Consider the following 18,570-nt stretch of genomic DNA (forward strand, 5'->3'; position numbering starts at 1 on the left):
AGTATCTTTTTACCAGCCAGGAGGATGATTATTATTTTTTAAGTAGGCTCTACACTCAACGTGGGGCTCGAACTCGTGACCCTCAGATCAAGGGTTGCATGCTCTACACACTGAGCCAGGCAGGTGCCCCTGATCGTTGATCTTGAAATGAGGTATGACACGCAGCAAATGATAGGAATAACTAACACTGCTTGAGTCCTTACCATGTGCCAGGTATGCTAACTTACATCACATGTATTAACTTGGCTTTGTCCTCATAACAGCCCTGTGTGGTAGGCTTTATCCTGATCCCACTATGTACATGAGGAAACTAAGAAAAAGGGGGGTCTGAATAACTTGTAAACATGATGGATTCGGGAGTCAAATCCAGACGGTCTGGCTCTAAGGGTTGGAAGCAAGGTTGGCCACGGTGCCTTGTTGGAAGATTTGGCTCCCATTGCCTGGAATCTAGGTTAGATGTAGAAGGTCCAAGCTTACCTTTCCCCTCACATAGGAGCTAGCATGAACCCTACATGAAACTGATGCCAACTTATTTATTCAATGAGCCCCTGAGAAGTTATGAAGAAAATATAGACATGTCCCAAGTTATGATACTATAGGATGACATTTGAGACGGCTTTTTGGACTGAACAGAGGGTGTACATTTTTTGAACCACCCATGTCCCTCCTATCCTCTTGGACAGAATGGAAAGTTCTGACCCATGGTACGTCGTGATGTTTCCTGGCTGTAGTTCCTGGTCAGCTTGTATGTGCGTGATGTTTTCCCAAAGCTCATCTCAGAACTCTCTCAGAGGTTAGATAGAACAGGGATGGGAACCTGTGATGAGCAAGGGGTCTGCTGAAAGTCTCCCTCTTTTAGCTAATAGCAGAGCACCAGATAAGTTATATTTCACTTTGCTGATTATGTCATCTTTGAGAAGATAGAAAACTCAATTTTGATAAGGAAGGAATTTCTTCAACCAGCTAATGAAAACAATCTTGTTTTCATAGCATTTGTAATAATTATATATATGTAAAGGCCCAGCCTCAGATCCCACTCTGTCCCCCACTTCTTGCAGTTGCCCATTTTACCTCTATGCTTCTGTTCCTGCTGTCCCATCTGTCTGGAAAGTCTTTGCCACCATTCTTCATACTTCTTCTTACCCAGACAATGTCTTGCACACCCAGATCAAATACCACCTCCTCCTGGAAGAATTCCTCGATTTCTCTCCTTCCCACCAAAGTCAGCACTTCTCCTCTGCCTTTATTAGAATGTGCACCAGCCCGTGGGGCAGGGGGCTTTCTGACCACTTCACGTGCTCCACCGTGAACTCTATCAGGGAGGGACTCTATCTCGTACACCTCTGTAGCCCTAGCTCCTCGTAGTGTGCAGAACTCAGATTTCACAAAAATACGTACAAAATATGGAAAGAGAAGCACAAATCCAAAGGTACGTTCCAAAGGGTCGAATGGTCCTGTGAGAAGTGTGCCAAGGAGGTCAAGGCTTAAATGAGGTGATACTCAAGAAGGGTGCTAGAGACAGGCAGCTTTCCTTACAGTTGTATTCTGAGCCAGGAGAGCGTGCGGACGGAAATACGCTGCTTGGAGGAGAGGGAGCAATGTTAGCCCACGATGAAGGTAAGGCTGAGACTCTGCTAACAGAACCCGGTCATAGAGACTGGCCTGGGCATTGGGAGGGGAGCAGTGAAAAGAATGAGATGCTGCCCAGCATAGCGAAAATGCTGGCGTGAGATCACCTAACTCAGGGTTTCTCAGCCCGACTGCACTTTGGGGTCACCCGAGATGCTTAAAACCTCCCAGACCACACCCCACACCGGGGTGGGACCCAGGCATCAATAGCTTCCAAACCTCTTCAGCCAACGTTGAGAACCACTGTTGTAATTTTTGTTTAAATGCAACTCAAGCCTGCAGACCCAGATGAATTACAGTTCAGGAAACTTAAGGATTCTGCAGCAGAGAAGATCTGGAAAATAAGAGAGAGGCCAGAGAACTGGGGATAAGAAAATGCTTTTTTGAGATTGACAAAGAAGAAAAAAGGGTATCATGAAAGCTGCTGAATTAAGCTCCAGGATGATTCCTGGCCACACGCTAGAACTTTGATTACAAAGACAACTTAGGAACTTACTGTGTCCCATCATGTCGATGGCATGAAACCAGCAAGAGCTCAGAGAGCAGATATCCTGCACTGAGCTCCTTTTCCTGGGGGGGGGGGACACACTAGTTGGCAGATCCAGGGAGCGTCCCCGGATGGTGTGCATGGTGTCACTGTCCTCCAAGCAGACATGAGCCCTAAGGGGTGCCTGGTGGGATGAGGGTCTGCGAGGGAGTTTCTGATCCGCGCTCATCACAAGACGGCATAGGTGAGACCCGGGGTTTTTAGGGGTTTCCTGAGTTTTACGGTAGTCAAAGCACTTGCCCGTACTTTGGCTCACACAGTCCTTACAACAGCCCGGAGGTGACAGACCTAACTGACTCCACCCTACAAAAGAAACAGACCTGAAGATGTCCAGTGACTTGTCCCAAGTCACGGAGTATGAGGCAGCCCCAGGTCCGAAAGCCAGGCCTCCTGACTGTCTGGAGCCAGTCTTCCCAGCACTGTCCCATCGAGCTCAGGAGCTTCGGTGACGGATTCTCGGGGCTGCCTGTAACTGCTCCCGCCCAAGCCAAAGCGTCAAAGGAAATCCTCATGGACACACACCCAGGGATCCTCTTACCTTAGGGGAACAGACATCACGGGCTCTGACGGCAAGCGAGTGCGGGTTCGGGAGTGGGTGCTTCGCTGGCTGCTTTACCCGCGTGGCCAGGGAACACTTCCCTGAAAGCGACAGTCAGGCAGAAGCCTGAAGATGAGGGAACAACCTGCTGAGGCTGGAAAAGAGCGCACCTGCCAGAGGCCTGGCAAGGGCAGAGGCCGGAGGTGAGGCCGCTCGTGTGAGCAGCCAGCAGGCCCGTGTGGGGACGGAAGGGAGGTCGGGGAGGACACGTGGGCCAGACCAGCCGAGCTGGCTCTGCTGCTCCCCTAAGGCTGAGCACGGGGCTACTGTGCAGTGTGCACCCCGAGTCAGCCCGCTATGGGAGTTTGTGCACAGGGAGGCAGCGACCTGGTTTAGCAGGAAGGACACCTGCCGGGGAGGAAGCCTGCGCACTGCCTCAGGCCCCAGCTTTCCCGGCTGACGAGAGAAATCGTCATGGTTCTGCTTTCTGTCTGTTTCTGTTTCCTTGGCTGTGAAATAAGGGGTTGGGCTCTTGGAGCCCTTTCAAGCCTATTCCAGAAGGCATCACCGCTAAGGTACTGGGGGTACCGTACAGCTCCAGCCCTATGAGCGGATGGCAGCGTGGGAAGGGTCAGTGCCTGGCAGAGCCCACAAATGTGGTTTTGGTTTCCTCCAGACCCAGCAGCACAGGGAGTGTGTGAGCGAGTGCGTGCACATGTGTGCATTTAATTTTTATTTATCTAATAAGGATGTTATCATAATGTTATTTATATTATATTTATAATATTATATAAACATATTTCTATTTCTGGAATTGTCATAGAGGTTGTGCATTTTTCCACATAGTGAGTAAGTATTCTGTTTTTTTCCCTAGGGTATAAATAGTTCATTTCTTTTGATTCTTACTAAGTTGGATTTTTGAGTAAATAACCAATAATCTGCTTTTCAAACCCTCTAAGAATATATAATGGGTAATTTTATGTGTCAGCTTCACTAGGCCATGGTACCCAGTTTTTGGTTAAACACCAGCCTAGATGTTGCAGTGAGGGTTTTTGTTTTGTTTTGTTTTGTTGTTTTTGTTTTTATTGAGAGAGAGAGAGTGGGGTGGGGAGGGGCAGAGGAGAGGGAGAGAGATAATCTTAAGCAGGCTCCATGCCCAGCGCAGAGCCCAGTGCTGGGTCAATCTTGTGACCCTGAGATCATGACCTAAGCCAAGATGAAGAGTCGGCTGCTTAACCAACTGGGCCACCCAGGTGCCCTGCTGTGAAGTAGTTTTAAAGATGTGATTAACATTTACATCAGTAGATTTTAAGCAAAGCAGATTGCTCTTCACGATGTGGGTGGGTCTCATCCAATCAGTTGAAGGCCCTAAGAGAAAAGGCTGAGATCCTCTGAGGAAGAGGGAGTTCTGCCAGCAGGCTGCGTTCAGACTTGAGCTGCAGCATCAACTCCTGCTGCCCTGTAAATTTCAGACTCTGTAGCCCCCACAACCGCATGAGCCAATTCTTTCAAATAAATCAGTCCTCCTTCCTGCTCTCTACATACATATATATTACGCTACATTCTGTGTCACACAGTGTATCTATGCAACGCCCTGTGTACAGATAGATGGGTACATATTACATGCAACCTCGTGGTCCTGTTTCTCTGGAGAACCCTGACTAACACAGGGTGCGAACACTCCTTGATACCAGAGGTCCTGCACCTATGGGAGACCAGCGCTGCCTGGAGCCAAAAGACAGCTGGGGTTGTATCTGGTGTGAGTGGGACCGGCCCAACTTCAATGTGGCTTCTGATCCTATCTCCAAGTCCTATCTCAGGGTCGTTCGATCAAGCTTTTTTCTTGCCACCATGACTGACCCCTGTTCCCACCAACTTGGCAGGTCCTTAGCACAAACTCCTGGGATGCTATCGCCCTTGGCGGGGGGAAAAGGGCATATTACTTCTCAGGTAAAATCTCAGCCTAGATATCTCTTTTATCTCGTACATATGTCCCAACTTAAATTCCATATGCCTTTGCATTTGAAGACACTGGATTACTTTCTTTTAATTTAAAGCTCTGATTTTTTTCCCACCTATTCTCTTTATCAGAATTCTCAGGTTATATTTTTCCCATTTATTATATTTCTTTAACTACTTTCTATACACTCTTTTCTAACATGTAGAAATCTGTCTCTAATTCCAAAGCTACCCCCTTTATGAGCAATCGTTGTTTACTGATCATATTCTATTCACCATATAACTACGTGCCATTGAACACTTTAGACTCAGTAAACATCTTTTGAGTGGAATTCCCATAACTAATTAAATATACCAGCTGTTGAAAAAAACAAAACCAAAAAAGCAAGAAAACAAAGAGTATGTCTATCAAGGAGACAGCCCGCAACATAGTTTGGTAAATGAAGTTACCGAGTGAACTTCTCTACCTTCCCCGACCTCCTGCCCTCCCACCTGGAGATGGAACGGGCCCAGGCCCAGAAGAGCAGGTAGTAAAAGCCCACAGGGAGACCTGATGTCACAGCAATCGCAAGTCACAATCACTTGTTGCAGGTTAGGTTTTCTCAGGACGGCTGGGTGGCTCAGTCAGTTAAGAGGCTGCCTTCGGCTCAGGTCATGCTCCCAGAGTCGTGGGATCAAGTTCCACATCGGGCTTCTTGCTCAGCAGGGAGCCTGCTTCTCCCTCTGTCTGCTACTACCCCTGCTTGTTCTTGCTCTAGCTCTCTCTGACAAATAAATAAGTAAAATCTTAAAAAAAAAAAAAGATCTTGCTGGAGCGCCTGGGTGGCTCAGTCAGTTAAGAGGCTGCCTTCGGCTCAGGTCATGCTCCCCGAGGCGTGGGATCAAGTTCCACATCGGGCTTCTGGCTCAGCAGGGAGCCTGCTTCTCCCTCTGTCTGCTACTACCCCTGCTTGTTCTTGCTCTAGCTCTCTCTGACAAATAAATAAGTAAAATCTTAAAAAAAAAAAAAGATCTTGCTCTGTCTCTGTCAAATAAATAAATAAAATCTTTAAAAAAAAAAAAAGATCTTGCTCTCTCTCTGACAAATAAATAAATAAAATTTTTTTTAAAGGAAGTTAGGTTTTCTCACTGAGGCAGCTTACAGGATGGGAAGGGGTTCAGATTTGGCACCAGTCAGACTTCAGTGTGAATCCCAGGGTGGCCCCCAATTAGCTGTAAACCTTGGGCAGGTTACTTGGTCTTTCTGTGCCTCAGTTTTCTATAAAAAGGGTAAATGATACTAACTTTATAAGATTGTTAGAAGGATTGAGCAAGAAAATGTTTGAACCACACAAAATGGCTGACATTCAACTGGTTTTGACCTAGAAAAACATTTTCATGTGGTTCAACCTGAACCTTACCTCTGTCAATATAATGTCCTGTTTTCACTTTATGATGGTGAAGGGAGGGCCCTGGATGTGAAGAAATGAGAGGTGTGGAATTCTGAGGGGAGGTTGCATGATCTTGGCATAAGTATTATATATTTCTGGGCCCTTCTCTTCTCATCTTTATTTGTGTATTTTTTAAAAAGATTTTATTTATTTATTTGACAGAGAGAGAGAGACAGCCAGTGAGAGAACACAAGCAGGGGAAGTGGGAGAGGAAGAAGGCAGGCTCCCAGCAGAGTAGGGAGCCCGATGTGGGGCTCAATCCCAGGACCCTGGGATCATGACCTGAGCCAAAGGCAGATGCTTAACGACTGAGCCACCCAGGCGCCCCTCTCTTCTCATCTTTAAATGAAGGGATTTCTAAGGTCCTTGAAATTCTGACGTTCTGTAAAAATTATTTGATTAATGTCTGTCACCCCTACTAAGCTGTCAGCATCTCAAGGGACCACCGTTGCCTCCCAAGCCCTGGGCACGATGCCTGGAACATCACGTAGTGAGTCCGTATTTGCTGGATGAATGAAGCACTAGAATAGTAAAGTTAGGACTCACTCATTTATTTATGCTTCATATTTCTTGAGTATCTGCCATGTATCAGATATTGTATTTGAACTTGGGGTGACAGGATAAAGGTACAAGTTGAGCCCTTGTTACAGACTGGACTGTGCTTCCCGCAAGTTCATATGTTAGAGTCTTAACTTCCAGTGTGACTGTTTTTGGCGATCGGGCTTTAGGGAGGTTTTTTGGGGTTTTTTTTAATGCACTTTTTTTTAAAAAGATTTTATTTATTTATTTGACAGAGAGAGAGACAGCCAGCGAGAGAGGGAACACAAGCAGGGGGAGTGGGAGAGGAAGAAGCAGGCTCATAGCGGAGGAGCCTGATGTGGGGCTCGATCCCAGAACCCTGGGATCACACCCTGAGCTGAAGGCAGATGCTAAACGACTAAGCCACCCAGGCGCCCCTTTAGGGAGGTTTTTAGGTTAAATGAGATCATAAGAATGGGGCTCTGATCCAATGGGTCTGGTGTCCTTACAAGAAGAGGAAGAGACACCAGAGATGCCCCCTTCACCCCTGTTGGCAAGCACAGAGGAATGGCCATTTGAGGACACAGCAAGAAGGGAGCTGTCTACAAGCCAGGAAGAGAGCCTTCACCAGAAACCAAATTTGCCGGCGCCTTGATCATGGACTTCTAGCCTCCAGACCTGTGAGAGAATCACTGCCTGTTATTTAAGCCACCCAGGCTGTGGTAATTTGTTATGACAGCCCAAGCAGACTAATACAGCCCTGAAGGAGCTCGTAGTCTAGAAACTGAGGCAGACGAGGAGTGCGTGTTAATGCTGGGAGATTAGTTCTCGAGATGGGATGGATTGGGCTGTGGAAGCTCAGAAGTAAATTGCCCAGTTGAGACTGAGAGGCGGGGGTGGAGGAGGGCCAGCGAAGGCTCCTCAGAGAAGGTAACGTCTCTGGTAAACATTGGAGCAGCAAAAGAAATGAGCGGGAGAAAGATGAAAGGGAGGGTGTCTTGAGCATGGGGAGTAGCCTGAGTACAGATCTGGGGAAACCGTCGGGCTGAGTGGCAGGTCATAACTGGACAAGACCCAGCAGCCCACAGAAGAGAGTCAACAGTTCAAGCAAACCATCTGGAGAATGAAGGGACAAGGTGAAGACAGAACACTACTTACTCACTTAGGAGAAAATCGAATTCCAAGATACTTGGGCAGCCAGAGACCCAGTCCATAATCCAATAGCTTGTGCTTTGTCAGGACAGGGATCTGACAGCAAGTATCTCATGCATCATCATCATCATCGCCTTTCTCCCACCTTCCCCCTTCAACACGTGAACCTGCTAGGTCTCTGCTGGCCTGAGAGCTCTTGCCCGGCTCTCTCTCTCACCCTCACCAGTCACAGCCTTTCCATTCATAGCTGAGTTTCTTGTATGAGTTACCTATACCCACCCCATCTTCTTCTGCTCTTCAACCCACTGCCACTCTTTTCTGAGGTCCTCAGTGGCTCTTAGTGGCTGTATGTTTGTGTGATCTGACCCTCTTGTTCACTCCCTCCTTCTGGAAACCCTTGACACTTCGCTGGAATGCCTCTCTAGTCTGTAAGCCTCTTGAGGGCAAAACCTGTATTTGATTTAGTCGTTGATGAAGCACCCATTGCCGGGTGTGGTGCCGGCCCTCTAACAAGCATTTGACAACTGTTGAATAAAGGACTCTCTGGGCATCTTGGACACCTCTCCATTCCAGTCGTACACCTATTTCTCTGTTCCCTCTTTTCCAACATCCTTCACCAAAGCCCCTTCCTCCATCCCCCCCTTTAATGTTGCTCTTCCCTGAGGTTCTGCCATTGACCCTATTCTTTCATGCAACATGCTGTCTTTGGGCCACCTCATCCACCACCCCTATGAGGACTCCCATTAAATCTACGTCTCCAAGCCCAATTTCCCTCCTGAACTGCAAACCTGCAGGCCTCCAACTGGACAGCTATCTCTTAGCATCTTGTGAAAGCACATCCAGGTCCACGTGTTTGTAATGAATGCCTCTTCCCCCCTGCCCCCCAGTCTGCTCCCCATCCTGCTCTCCTTTCCCTGGCACCACCCCTACCGGGTCACACAATCCAGATACCGGCTAGTCTTCCACCCAATTAAATTCTAACTATTCTAGCTCCTTAAAGCTCTTGGATCCATCTCCTCCAGCCCCATTACTTTTTTTTAAGATTTTATTTATTTATTTGACAGAGAGCTAGGGAGAGAGCACAAGCAGGCAGAGCAGCAGGCAGAGGCAGAAGGAAAAGCAGGCTCTCCGCTGAGCAGGGAGCCCAACATGGGGCTCGATCCCAGGACCCTGGGATCATGACCTGAGCGGAAGGCAGCCGCTTAACCAACTGAGCCACCCAGGTGCCCCTCCCCAAGCCCCATTCTTTCCACTAATATCCTACTTCAGGCTTTCACCGTCTCTCACCTGGGCTAAGGCATAGGCTCTGTCTCCCCTCCAGCACCCTTCCCATCCTTCTACCATACTGCCACCAGTGTGATCGCTCCAAACTGGACATCAGCTGAAGCTGTTCAGACCCACTTTACCTTCAGAATAAACTGGAATTCTTTAGCATGCCAAAGCAAGTATGAGAACAGTAATTGCGGCTTCTGGTAGATCAGTTTGCCCTCCCAGAGCAAGAGCTGGCATTTGTCCCAGGGCCTGTGGTATAGACAGGTTATGCCTCCATTCTTCCAGAGAGGAGAAAGAGACAATAACTATTGATCCATTCCAGAAGCATTGCCCAATGCCCTGGCATCCTGATATTTACCAAGCATGATTTGGGAGGAGAATCCCACCTGGATGTGCCTTCTGTGGAGATCTTGAGAAACAGCCCTTGAGTTATTTGCCAGGGTGGAGACTAGAGTGAGGCAAGTAAGGAAGAGCACCTAAGGAGGCAACCACTCTCAGGACCATGCAAGTACCTCCTTAAATTCTGCCCCATAGGCACCTCGCTTGCCTCACTCTGTTGTGTGCATGTGTTCACCTTGCTTCCCATTGCATTAGTAGAAACTATGAAAAGAAGCTTGAATACAAATTATAAGCAGTTTATGAGTTGAGAATCTGGATGAAATTAAGTGAGCCCTTTAAAAATGTAGGCTACAAAAAAATAAAACTTAACCTGGCTGGTGGATGTGTAAGTTGGGTCCACCATTCTGGAAAGCCGTTTGGCCAAATATATCTGGAGCTTTAAAGTTCTTGTGCCGTTTGACCCAGTACACTTCCGGGAGTCTATCCTAATTAACGAATCACATATGGAGGGGGGCCTGGCTGGTTCTGTCGGTAGAGCATGTGACTCTTGACCTCAGGGTTGTGAGTTCAAGCCCTGCATTGAGCGTAGAGCTTCTTTTAAAAAAGAAAATCCTGTATGTAGACAACTATTCTCATGTACAAGGATATTCATGTATAATATTTATAGTGACAAAGGAAGCAACTAAATGTCCGTAAAACAGAGGAAACTGCTTACATGGTGGTAAATTATGCATTATTATGCATTAATGCAGTCATTCAAATGATAATTATGTAGTCTGCAAATAAGCAAACATGCAGACAAAATCCTATTAAAAAAATTAAGGTTACAAGTGTAACTATATGTATAGAATATTCCCAAACTAGTTAATGCTCAGTATGTGCTTAGAAAAAAAAGAGTGAAAGAATACACAACAATGTTAACAATGTTAACACCCATCAGTTTCTGGGCTTGGGGATTATGGGAGATTTTTGTGTGTTTTTAAAACCTTTTTCCCATTTTTAAAAATGTTAAATAATAATCACATATGACTTTCATAATAAAAAATGAATGTTCTTTTAAGTAATTTTTTAATTCAATTTTTAAAAAGATTATTTATTTATTTATTTGAGAGAAAGAGAGAGAGCGAGCCAGGGGGAGGGGCAGAGGGAGAGAGAGAGAATCTTTAAGCAGACTCCTCTCTGAGTGCGGAGCCCGACATGGGGATTGATCCCCTCAGGCTGAGCCCGTGACCCTGAGATCATGGCCCTGAGATCATGACCTGAGCTAAAACAGAGAGTCAGATGCTTAACCGACTGCACCACTCAGGTCCCCCAAATAACTTTTTTTTAAAGAAAATCTATTTCATTCTCTGGGACTTCTCTTTATCATTGGCATTCACCAGCAGGTCACCACTCCAACTCTGGTTTAGGAGAGCGGCTGAGAACTTTTGATGACAACCAATAGGGTTTGTCGCTGTGGTGGCTTTTAATCCTCATGAGCACATTTGGTTCAGATAATCTCTATGGCTGTACCGCTCCACAGATTTCCGGTTGGCCCAAGCAACTTCTGACTCTGACAGAACCAGGGCACGGGCTTGTACACAGCAATCTCTCCCAGTGCCCAGGACTTCCCACGATCCCCAGATATTTCGGCTCCTGGTTTTGTGATGTTAAAACATCCTAGACCGAGTGCGGTGAGCCGGCACTGGCTGTCCGGGAGCCCATGTGTGGAGGGCGCTCACAGCCCAGGAGGGGGACACTGAAGAGTCAGACCCCCAGCCCTGTCACTAGCCCCGATCTGCAGAAAGCGGCATTCCCGTTCACGCTAATTGATATTTCTGACCTCTGTTCATATTTACACCCAGAGATAAAGAGACCTGAAGCTTAATTTGGACCTAAGGCTGTTAAAGAACTGAGAGTCAAGAATGCCCTTACTGCCTTTCTTTCCTCATCAGTAAAGAGAGAGAGCTGGATCAGGTTTCCTCCAACGGTGCTATTTCATTGCTGAATGTGGGGCAAGCAGGTGTGTCGGTGTGCAGGTGTGCACTGCCATGAGTTAATGACCGGTGCTGCCATCAGAGCCGCCCGAGTGAGTCCAGGTGCCAGAGGGGCCATCCGCCTCTGCTTAAGCTGCCGCCTCGGACGCTGGTACGGCCAGGGCAGCACGTACCGTTGGCAACGAGCAAGCAGCTGGTCTGTAGGCAGGTCCGTCCCTGCACCCTCCCCATTTACTAGTAAGGGACATCTAATGATCCGTCTAGGCATACAGCTTGAAGAAAGCTGCCTTGTTTGTTTTTTTTTTTAATATGTTAAAAGGAACCCACAAATCTAGCAGAAATAATTAGAACAAGATCATTCTCACTAATCAGAGATCCCATTGGTTATTTGAGAATTCGCAGATTTGTCCCAACCTAGGATGCAGACATCAAATAATTGCCCTGAATTTTTAAAAACAAGGTGCTATATTCTTTTTTCCAGTCTATCTTTCGCCTAGGACAATTCCTAAGAGACTTAGGAATATGCAATGACAGCACTGTATCCGACCTAGCATCATTAAAAAACAACAACGTAATTCTAACTTCCTAAAAGAGAGGAAGCAGAAGCACAAAGGGAAAAGGTGGGGAAGGTATCCACATAAAACACGATATGCTGGAAATGCCTCCGGAACGGTACTGTAAGCTCCATCCCCAGAAGTCCACTCACCTGCCTTTCTTAGACATCTCGTGTACTTCTCTTCCTCGCCAGTGCACTCTGTTTTCAGTGGCCCAAACCCATCCCCACCACAAAAGGAAGATGCCAACTTTCATATTCGGAACAGCCAACATGGGTTTCCAAATGCAAATGGTTCTCTCAAGAAACAGCGAAAAGGAAAAGGATGTTCTTTTTCTCTCTTAAGACATTATTGGTCTGTTCATTATTCCAAGGATGTTTACTCATGCAAAAAAAAAAAAAATCACCCCACAGTATGTAATCTGGAGAGCAGGAGAAAGCAATTTCCACTAAACCTATAAATCCTCCTACGTCAGATGTCAGGGATTTTCTGAACTGAGGTTGAAGTCCTGTGTTCCTGTCGAACAATTATTTCGGCTGGACTAAATTAGTTCATCATCCAATGTGGTGAATATGTTAGTAAAGGTCTGCATTTTCTGGTCCAATGACTAGAAGGAAAATGGACCAAAGCAATTTCCAAAATGAGAAATGCCAGAGGTACTGAACTGCTTCCTATGCCAAGTTAATGAGCTCCTCCCTGGATCTATTTTAAGCTCCCAGCCATTATTATTTGCTTTAGCTGAGGGCTGGATTTGCACAGCTCCCTGCCCCCACTCCCTCCTATGTTGAATCCACAGAAGCTCAGGGCTTCCTACCTGGGCAGGTTGCCTATATGGCTGAGGTTGGGAGGGCTAGGGGGGAAGAGGATGTTTTGTTTTGTTTTGCACAGGAAGAACCAAATTTCCTTGTCAGCTGTGTTACTTGTATTATGAACTTTATCAGACTTTTCACATTTAAAAAATACCACTAATAAATTAGCAATATCCATTAAGTCTGTGCTTTCTGTTGTTAAAAGAATGGGCCCAAAATGGAGTCACTTATGCTAAGCTACATGTTACCAAATCAAGACTCAGTTTCAGCCCCCCCATCCCCAAAATGGAATCTTAAACCAGTCAATCAGAAGTCACCTAATTAGGGGCGCCTGGGTGGCTCAGTCGTTAAGCGTCTGCCTTCGGCTCAGGGCGTGATCCCAGCGTTATGGGATCGAGCCCCACATCAGGCTCCTCTGCTATGAGCCTGCTTCTTCCTCTCCCACTCCCCCTGCCTGTGTTACCTCTCTCACTGGCTGTCTCTCTGTCAAATAAATAAATAAAATCTTTAAAAAAAAAAAAAAGAAGTCACCTAATTAGCACTAATCTGCCTGATAGACACTAGCCATCCCCTAAAGGAAAGTAACCTTGCAATAATCAGTCTACTTTTTTTTGTCTAGTGTAACTTCCTTGTCCCACCCCTTCTGCTTATACAAATATTTCATTTTATACAGCTCCTTTCTATCTGCTAGATTAGATGTCGCCTGATTGGTGAATCATGGAATAAAGCCAATAAGATCTTCAAAATTTACTCAGTTGAATTTTTTAAACACCATAGATAGTTTTTCCTTTTCTTTGATGCTTGTTCGAAGATTTGTGTTGTCAGAGTTTGTGTCTTCAATAAAGAAGGGCACTCCCAGAACCTTTTGGAAGAGGATAGCACAAGGTCCTTCAAACCGTTGACTCTCCAAATCTCTGATAACTTTCAGAGCATATCGGTGGAACTTAGTCAGGATTTCGAGGACTCCTTATAGTTGAAAAGCAGACAGTTTCATGAAACTGCTAACCCGATAGCCATCAGAATGAGAATGAATTACATGAGACTGAACAAATTGATGCAGGAAATTTTATTGAGGTTATTTGGAATGCTGTTGATTTGTTTTAATGTCCTACCTATTGGATGTGTATGGAAGCCTTTCCTTTTTCTTCTCATGCTATATGTAATTCACAATAATTTTGTAAATTCTGCTGTTGTAAACTAAAATGAAACATTTAAAAATGATATATGGTTCTCACTGACACAATTAATTACCCTCCCCAGAATTGAGAAACTTGCTTAGTCTCTTTGCTTTTCAATATAATTGTTTACATATGTTCAGTAAGAATCTGTCCTCCTTTTTGCCAGGATATAATGGGAAGACTCCATTATGCAATCAAAGCATTGCCTGGAATATTATAGTTGAGAATGAGGCTCAGTTGACAGATGTGACAAGCCATTTTAAAGGACAAAGTTTGCTTGCAGATGACATGATACTTTATGTGGAAAACCCAGAAGACTCCACCCAAAAATTGCTAGAACTCATACAGGAATTCAGTGAAGTGTCAGGATATAAAATCTATGCACAGAAATCAGTTGCATTTCTATACACCAACAACGAGGCAGAAGAAAGAGAAATTAAGGAGTCGATCCCATTTACAATTGCACCAAAACCTGTAAGATACCTAGGAATAAACCTAACCAAAGAAGCAAAGGATCTGTATTCGGAAAACTATAGAATACTCATGAAAGAAATGGAGGAAGACACAAAGAATGGAAAAACGTTCCATGCTCATGGATTGAAAGAATAAATATTGTTAAAATGTCTATGCTATCTAGAGCAATCTACACATTCAGTGCAATCCATATCAAAATACCATCAACTTTTTTCACAGAACTGGAACAAATAATCCTAAAATTTGTGTGGAACCAGAAAAGACCCTGAATAGCCAGAGGAATGTTGAAAAAGAAAGCCAAACCTGGTGGCATCACAATCCCAGACTTCAAGCTCTATTACAAAGCCGTAATCATTGGGGCGCCTGGGTGTCTCAGTCGTTAAGCATCTGCCTTCGGCTCAGGGCGTGACCCTGGCGTTCTGGGATTGAGCCCTGCATCAGGCTCCTCCCCTGGGAGCCTGCTTCTTCCTCTCCCACTCCCCCTGCTTGTGTTCCCTCTCTCACTGGCTGTCTCTCTCTCTGTCGAATGAATAAATAAAATCTTTAAAAAACAAAAAGCAAAAAAACAAAGCTGTAATCATCAAGACAGTATGACACTGGCATAAAAATAGACACATAGATCAATGGAACACACTAGAGAACCCAGAAATGGACCCTCAACTCTGTAGTCAACTAATCTTTGACAAAGCAGGAAAGAATATCCAATGGAAAAAAAGACAGTATCTTCAGCAAATGGTGTTGGGAAAATTGGACAGCCACATGCAGAAGAATGAAACTGGACCACTCCTTACACCATACACAAAAATAGACTCAAAATGGATGAAAGACCTAAATGTGAGACAGGAATCCATCAAAATACTTAAAGAGAACACAGGCAGCAACCTCTTCGACCTCGGCCACGGCAACTTCTTGCTAGACACATCTCCGAAGACAAGGGAAACAAAGGCAAAAATGAACTATTGGGATTTCATCAAGATAAAAAAACTTTCTGCACAGCAAAGGAAACAGTCAACAAAACCAAAAGACAGCCGACAAAATGGAAGAAGATATTTGCAAATGACATACCAGATGAAGGACTAGTATCCAAACTCTATAAAGAACTTATCAAGCTTAACACCCAAAGAACAAATAATCCAATCAAGAAACGGGCAGAAGACATGAGCAGACATTTCTGCAAAGAAGACATCCAAATGGCCAACAGACACATGAAAAAAGGGTGCTCAACATCACTCAGCATCAGGGAAATACAAATCAAAACCACAATGAGATGCCACCTCACACCAGTCAGAAGGGCTAAAATTAACAAGTCAGGAAACAACAGATGTTGGTAAGGATGTGGAGAAAGGGGAACCCTCCTACACTGTTGGTGGGAATGCAAGCTGATGCAGCCACTCTGGAAAACAGCGTGGAGGTTCCTCAAAAAGTTGAAAATAGAGCTATCCTATGACCCAGCAATTGCACTACTGGGTATTTACCCCAAAGAAACAAATATAATGATCTGAAGGGGCACCTGCACCCCCATGTTTATAGTAGTAAATTCCACAATAGCCAGACTGTGGAAGGAGTGCACATGTCCACCAACAGATAAATGTGTAAAGAAGATGTGGTATAAGGGCCCCTGGGTGGCTCAGATGGTGAAGCATCTGCCTTCAGCTCAGGTCATGGTCTCCTGGGACCAAGCCCCATGTCAGGCTCCCAGCTCAGCAGGGAGTCTGCTTCTCCCTCTCTCTCTACCTCTCCCCACTGCTTGTACTCTCTCTGTCTCTCTCCCTCTTACATGAAGAAATAAAATCTTAAAGAAAAAAAAGATGTATATGTATACAATGGAATATTACACAGCCATCAAAAAATGAAATCTTACCATTTGCAATGACGTGGATGGAACTAGAGGGTATTATGCTAAGCGAAATAAGTCAATCAGAGAAAGACAAATATCATATGATCTCACTGATATGCAGAATTTAAGAAACAAGGCAGAGGATCATAGGAGAAGAGAAGAAAAAATGAAACAATATGAAACTGGAGAGGAAGACAAACCGTAAGAGACTCTTAATCTTAGGAAACAAACTGAGCGTTGCTGGAGGGGAAGGGAGTGGCTGGGTGATGGGCATTGGGAATGGTATGTGCTGTGGTGAACACTGGGGGTTGTGTAAGACTAATGAATCACAGACCTGTACCCTTAAACAAATAATATATTACATGTTAATTAAAAAAATAATCATTAAAAAAAAATGTCCCAGGAGTAAAAAAAAAAAAAGAAAGAAAGAAAGAACAAAGTTTGGGGGCCCCCAGGTGGCTAGATAGAGCATGCAACTCTTTTTTTTTTTAGGTTTTATTTATTTATTTGACAGAGAGAGCGGCAGCGAGAGAGGGAACACAAGCAGGGGGAATGGGACAGGGAGAAGCAGGCTTCCCGCTGAGCAGAGAGCCTGATGTGGGGCTCGATCCAGAACGCCAGGATCACACCCTGAGCCGAAGGCAGACGCCTAATGACTGAGCCACCCAGGCGCCCCGAGCATGCACCTCTTGATCTAGGGGTTATGAGTTCGAGCCCCATGTTGGGTATACAGATTACTTAAAAATAAAATCTTTTTTAAAAACTTAAAAAGAATAAAGAACAGTTTGGCTGTATTTATGAAGTCAATGATTAAAAAGTCCTCCCAGGAAAACTGACCTGAATGTTTATAGGGTCCAATCTGATAAGGAGTACGGAAGGTCACTTCAAAGGCAAGCCATTAGGATATTTTTTCACAACCTCAAGAAGAGAGGAATTTGCCCAAATATAAAGGTACTGCAGCTAAAATCTGGTGGAGTATCTTGGGACAGCAAATAAGATGTGTTTTTCAAAGTCCAGTCTAAGATTCCTTATGAAGATTTACAGACAGAAGTTAATTTGGGACCATTCGATACTGTATGACTCTAGATTTCTCAAAGCAGGCTGAAAGGAGGCCTCTCTGATCAATCAACAATCTTGAAGCACCTATCTAAGTCGTCAGCCAAACCTAATAAGACCAGCTTTTTTTGATGACCGAGAATAATCTTTAAATTATGTTTGATCACAGGGTGAAGGAAATCTGCCAGGAGAAACTGTCAGATATTGAAATGGACAAAAGAGATTATTGGGTGTCCTTGCAATAGAATGCCAAGCCTTGTCCAGTGGGCCCTCCAGGGATTATCTCATCCTCTAGGGATGTGGCCTTTACTTGTCTTCGACCAGGCCATTTTACAGGTCTGCACAAGTAGACATCAACATGTAGAAAGCTGATAGTAATATACCTTTCTGTCCATAGCTATGCAAATTATTTCTCTTGTTCAATGCAGAATATAAATCTCTGTAAATCAAATCCTCATATGAACTAGTTGTACCATCTTACTAGTCCTCTCACTAATTAAGGAGTTAAATAAAAACTTTGACCTGTGTTCATTTTTATAGTTAGATGAGAGTTGTGATTAGATCTTCTTATACAAATTATCCTTTAACAGCAGTCCATAAACAGATGTTGAAAATAATTCAACATATAGAAATAAAAGCAGAATATGTGATGTCTCCAGAAGTCAACACAAGCCAAGCATGATTAGATACGCAATTGGTAGCAGATGCCAACCTGAAGAACCAAAGAGGCAAAGGGGAAAGATCCTGGGGCTGAGTACACAACAATCTCCAGGCCAAGAAGGCATTGAGGGCGCCATTAAAGGGCTCTTTGATGCTCATTTTGGAATATTGGAAAAATGCATTTCTCTCTCATTTGGAGAACCCTGGACATAACCAAAGAGAGCAAATCCAGGTGGCCTCAAATATGCATTTCTTCCCTTCTCTCAATAACTTAGCAGAGAGCCAGCTCCAGAGGTCTCAATGCCAGGACAGGCCGATGCTAGATGCCCGGCCTTCCCAACAAGGCCACTTCTCCCCCTAGGAAGCTCCATGGCAGAGCCCTACAGGGAGGAGCCCTGTCTCGGAGCCCTTTCTGCATTTGGCCCTGGCCAACCCTACCCAGCCCACGCACCCTTCTTGGGGGGAACGTGAGGGCTCAGAAAGCCATGTGCACTTTGCCACTTCCCTACTTATGAGTGCTCTTACTAAATGTTTCCCCCTGTTAACGCCATGTGACTACTGTGGAGAGTATCCAGGCCATTTTTGCAAGATAAGGATAGAGGAGGGATTTGTGAAGATGACATGTGGCCTGAGAGACTGGT

General features: G+C 45.0%; 1 protein-coding gene across 1 annotated transcript in view; it reads right to left on the bottom strand.

The window, feature by feature from the left end:
• Positions 1-12,264, bottom strand: part of GABRR1 (gamma-aminobutyric acid type A receptor subunit rho1) — a 30,024-nt gene extending 17,760 nt beyond the window's left edge. Inside the window, exons 1-2 of the mRNA XM_008687538.1 lie at positions 12,068-12,264; positions 373-375 (exon numbers count right to left, since the gene is read on the bottom strand). Of these exons, the coding sequence (XP_008685760.1) occupies positions 373-375; positions 12,068-12,189 (125 nt within the window). The 5' untranslated portion in view covers positions 12,190-12,264. The remainder of the gene's footprint in view (positions 1-372; positions 376-12,067) is intronic.
• Between the last annotated feature and the right edge of the window lie 6,306 nt (positions 12,265-18,570).

This window comes from Ursus maritimus, unplaced genomic scaffold (assembly GCF_017311325.1).
Source record: "Ursus maritimus isolate PB19 unplaced genomic scaffold, ASM1731132v1 scaffold_13, whole genome shotgun sequence".
NCBI classification, from domain to species: Eukaryota; Metazoa; Chordata; class Mammalia; order Carnivora; family Ursidae; genus Ursus; species Ursus maritimus.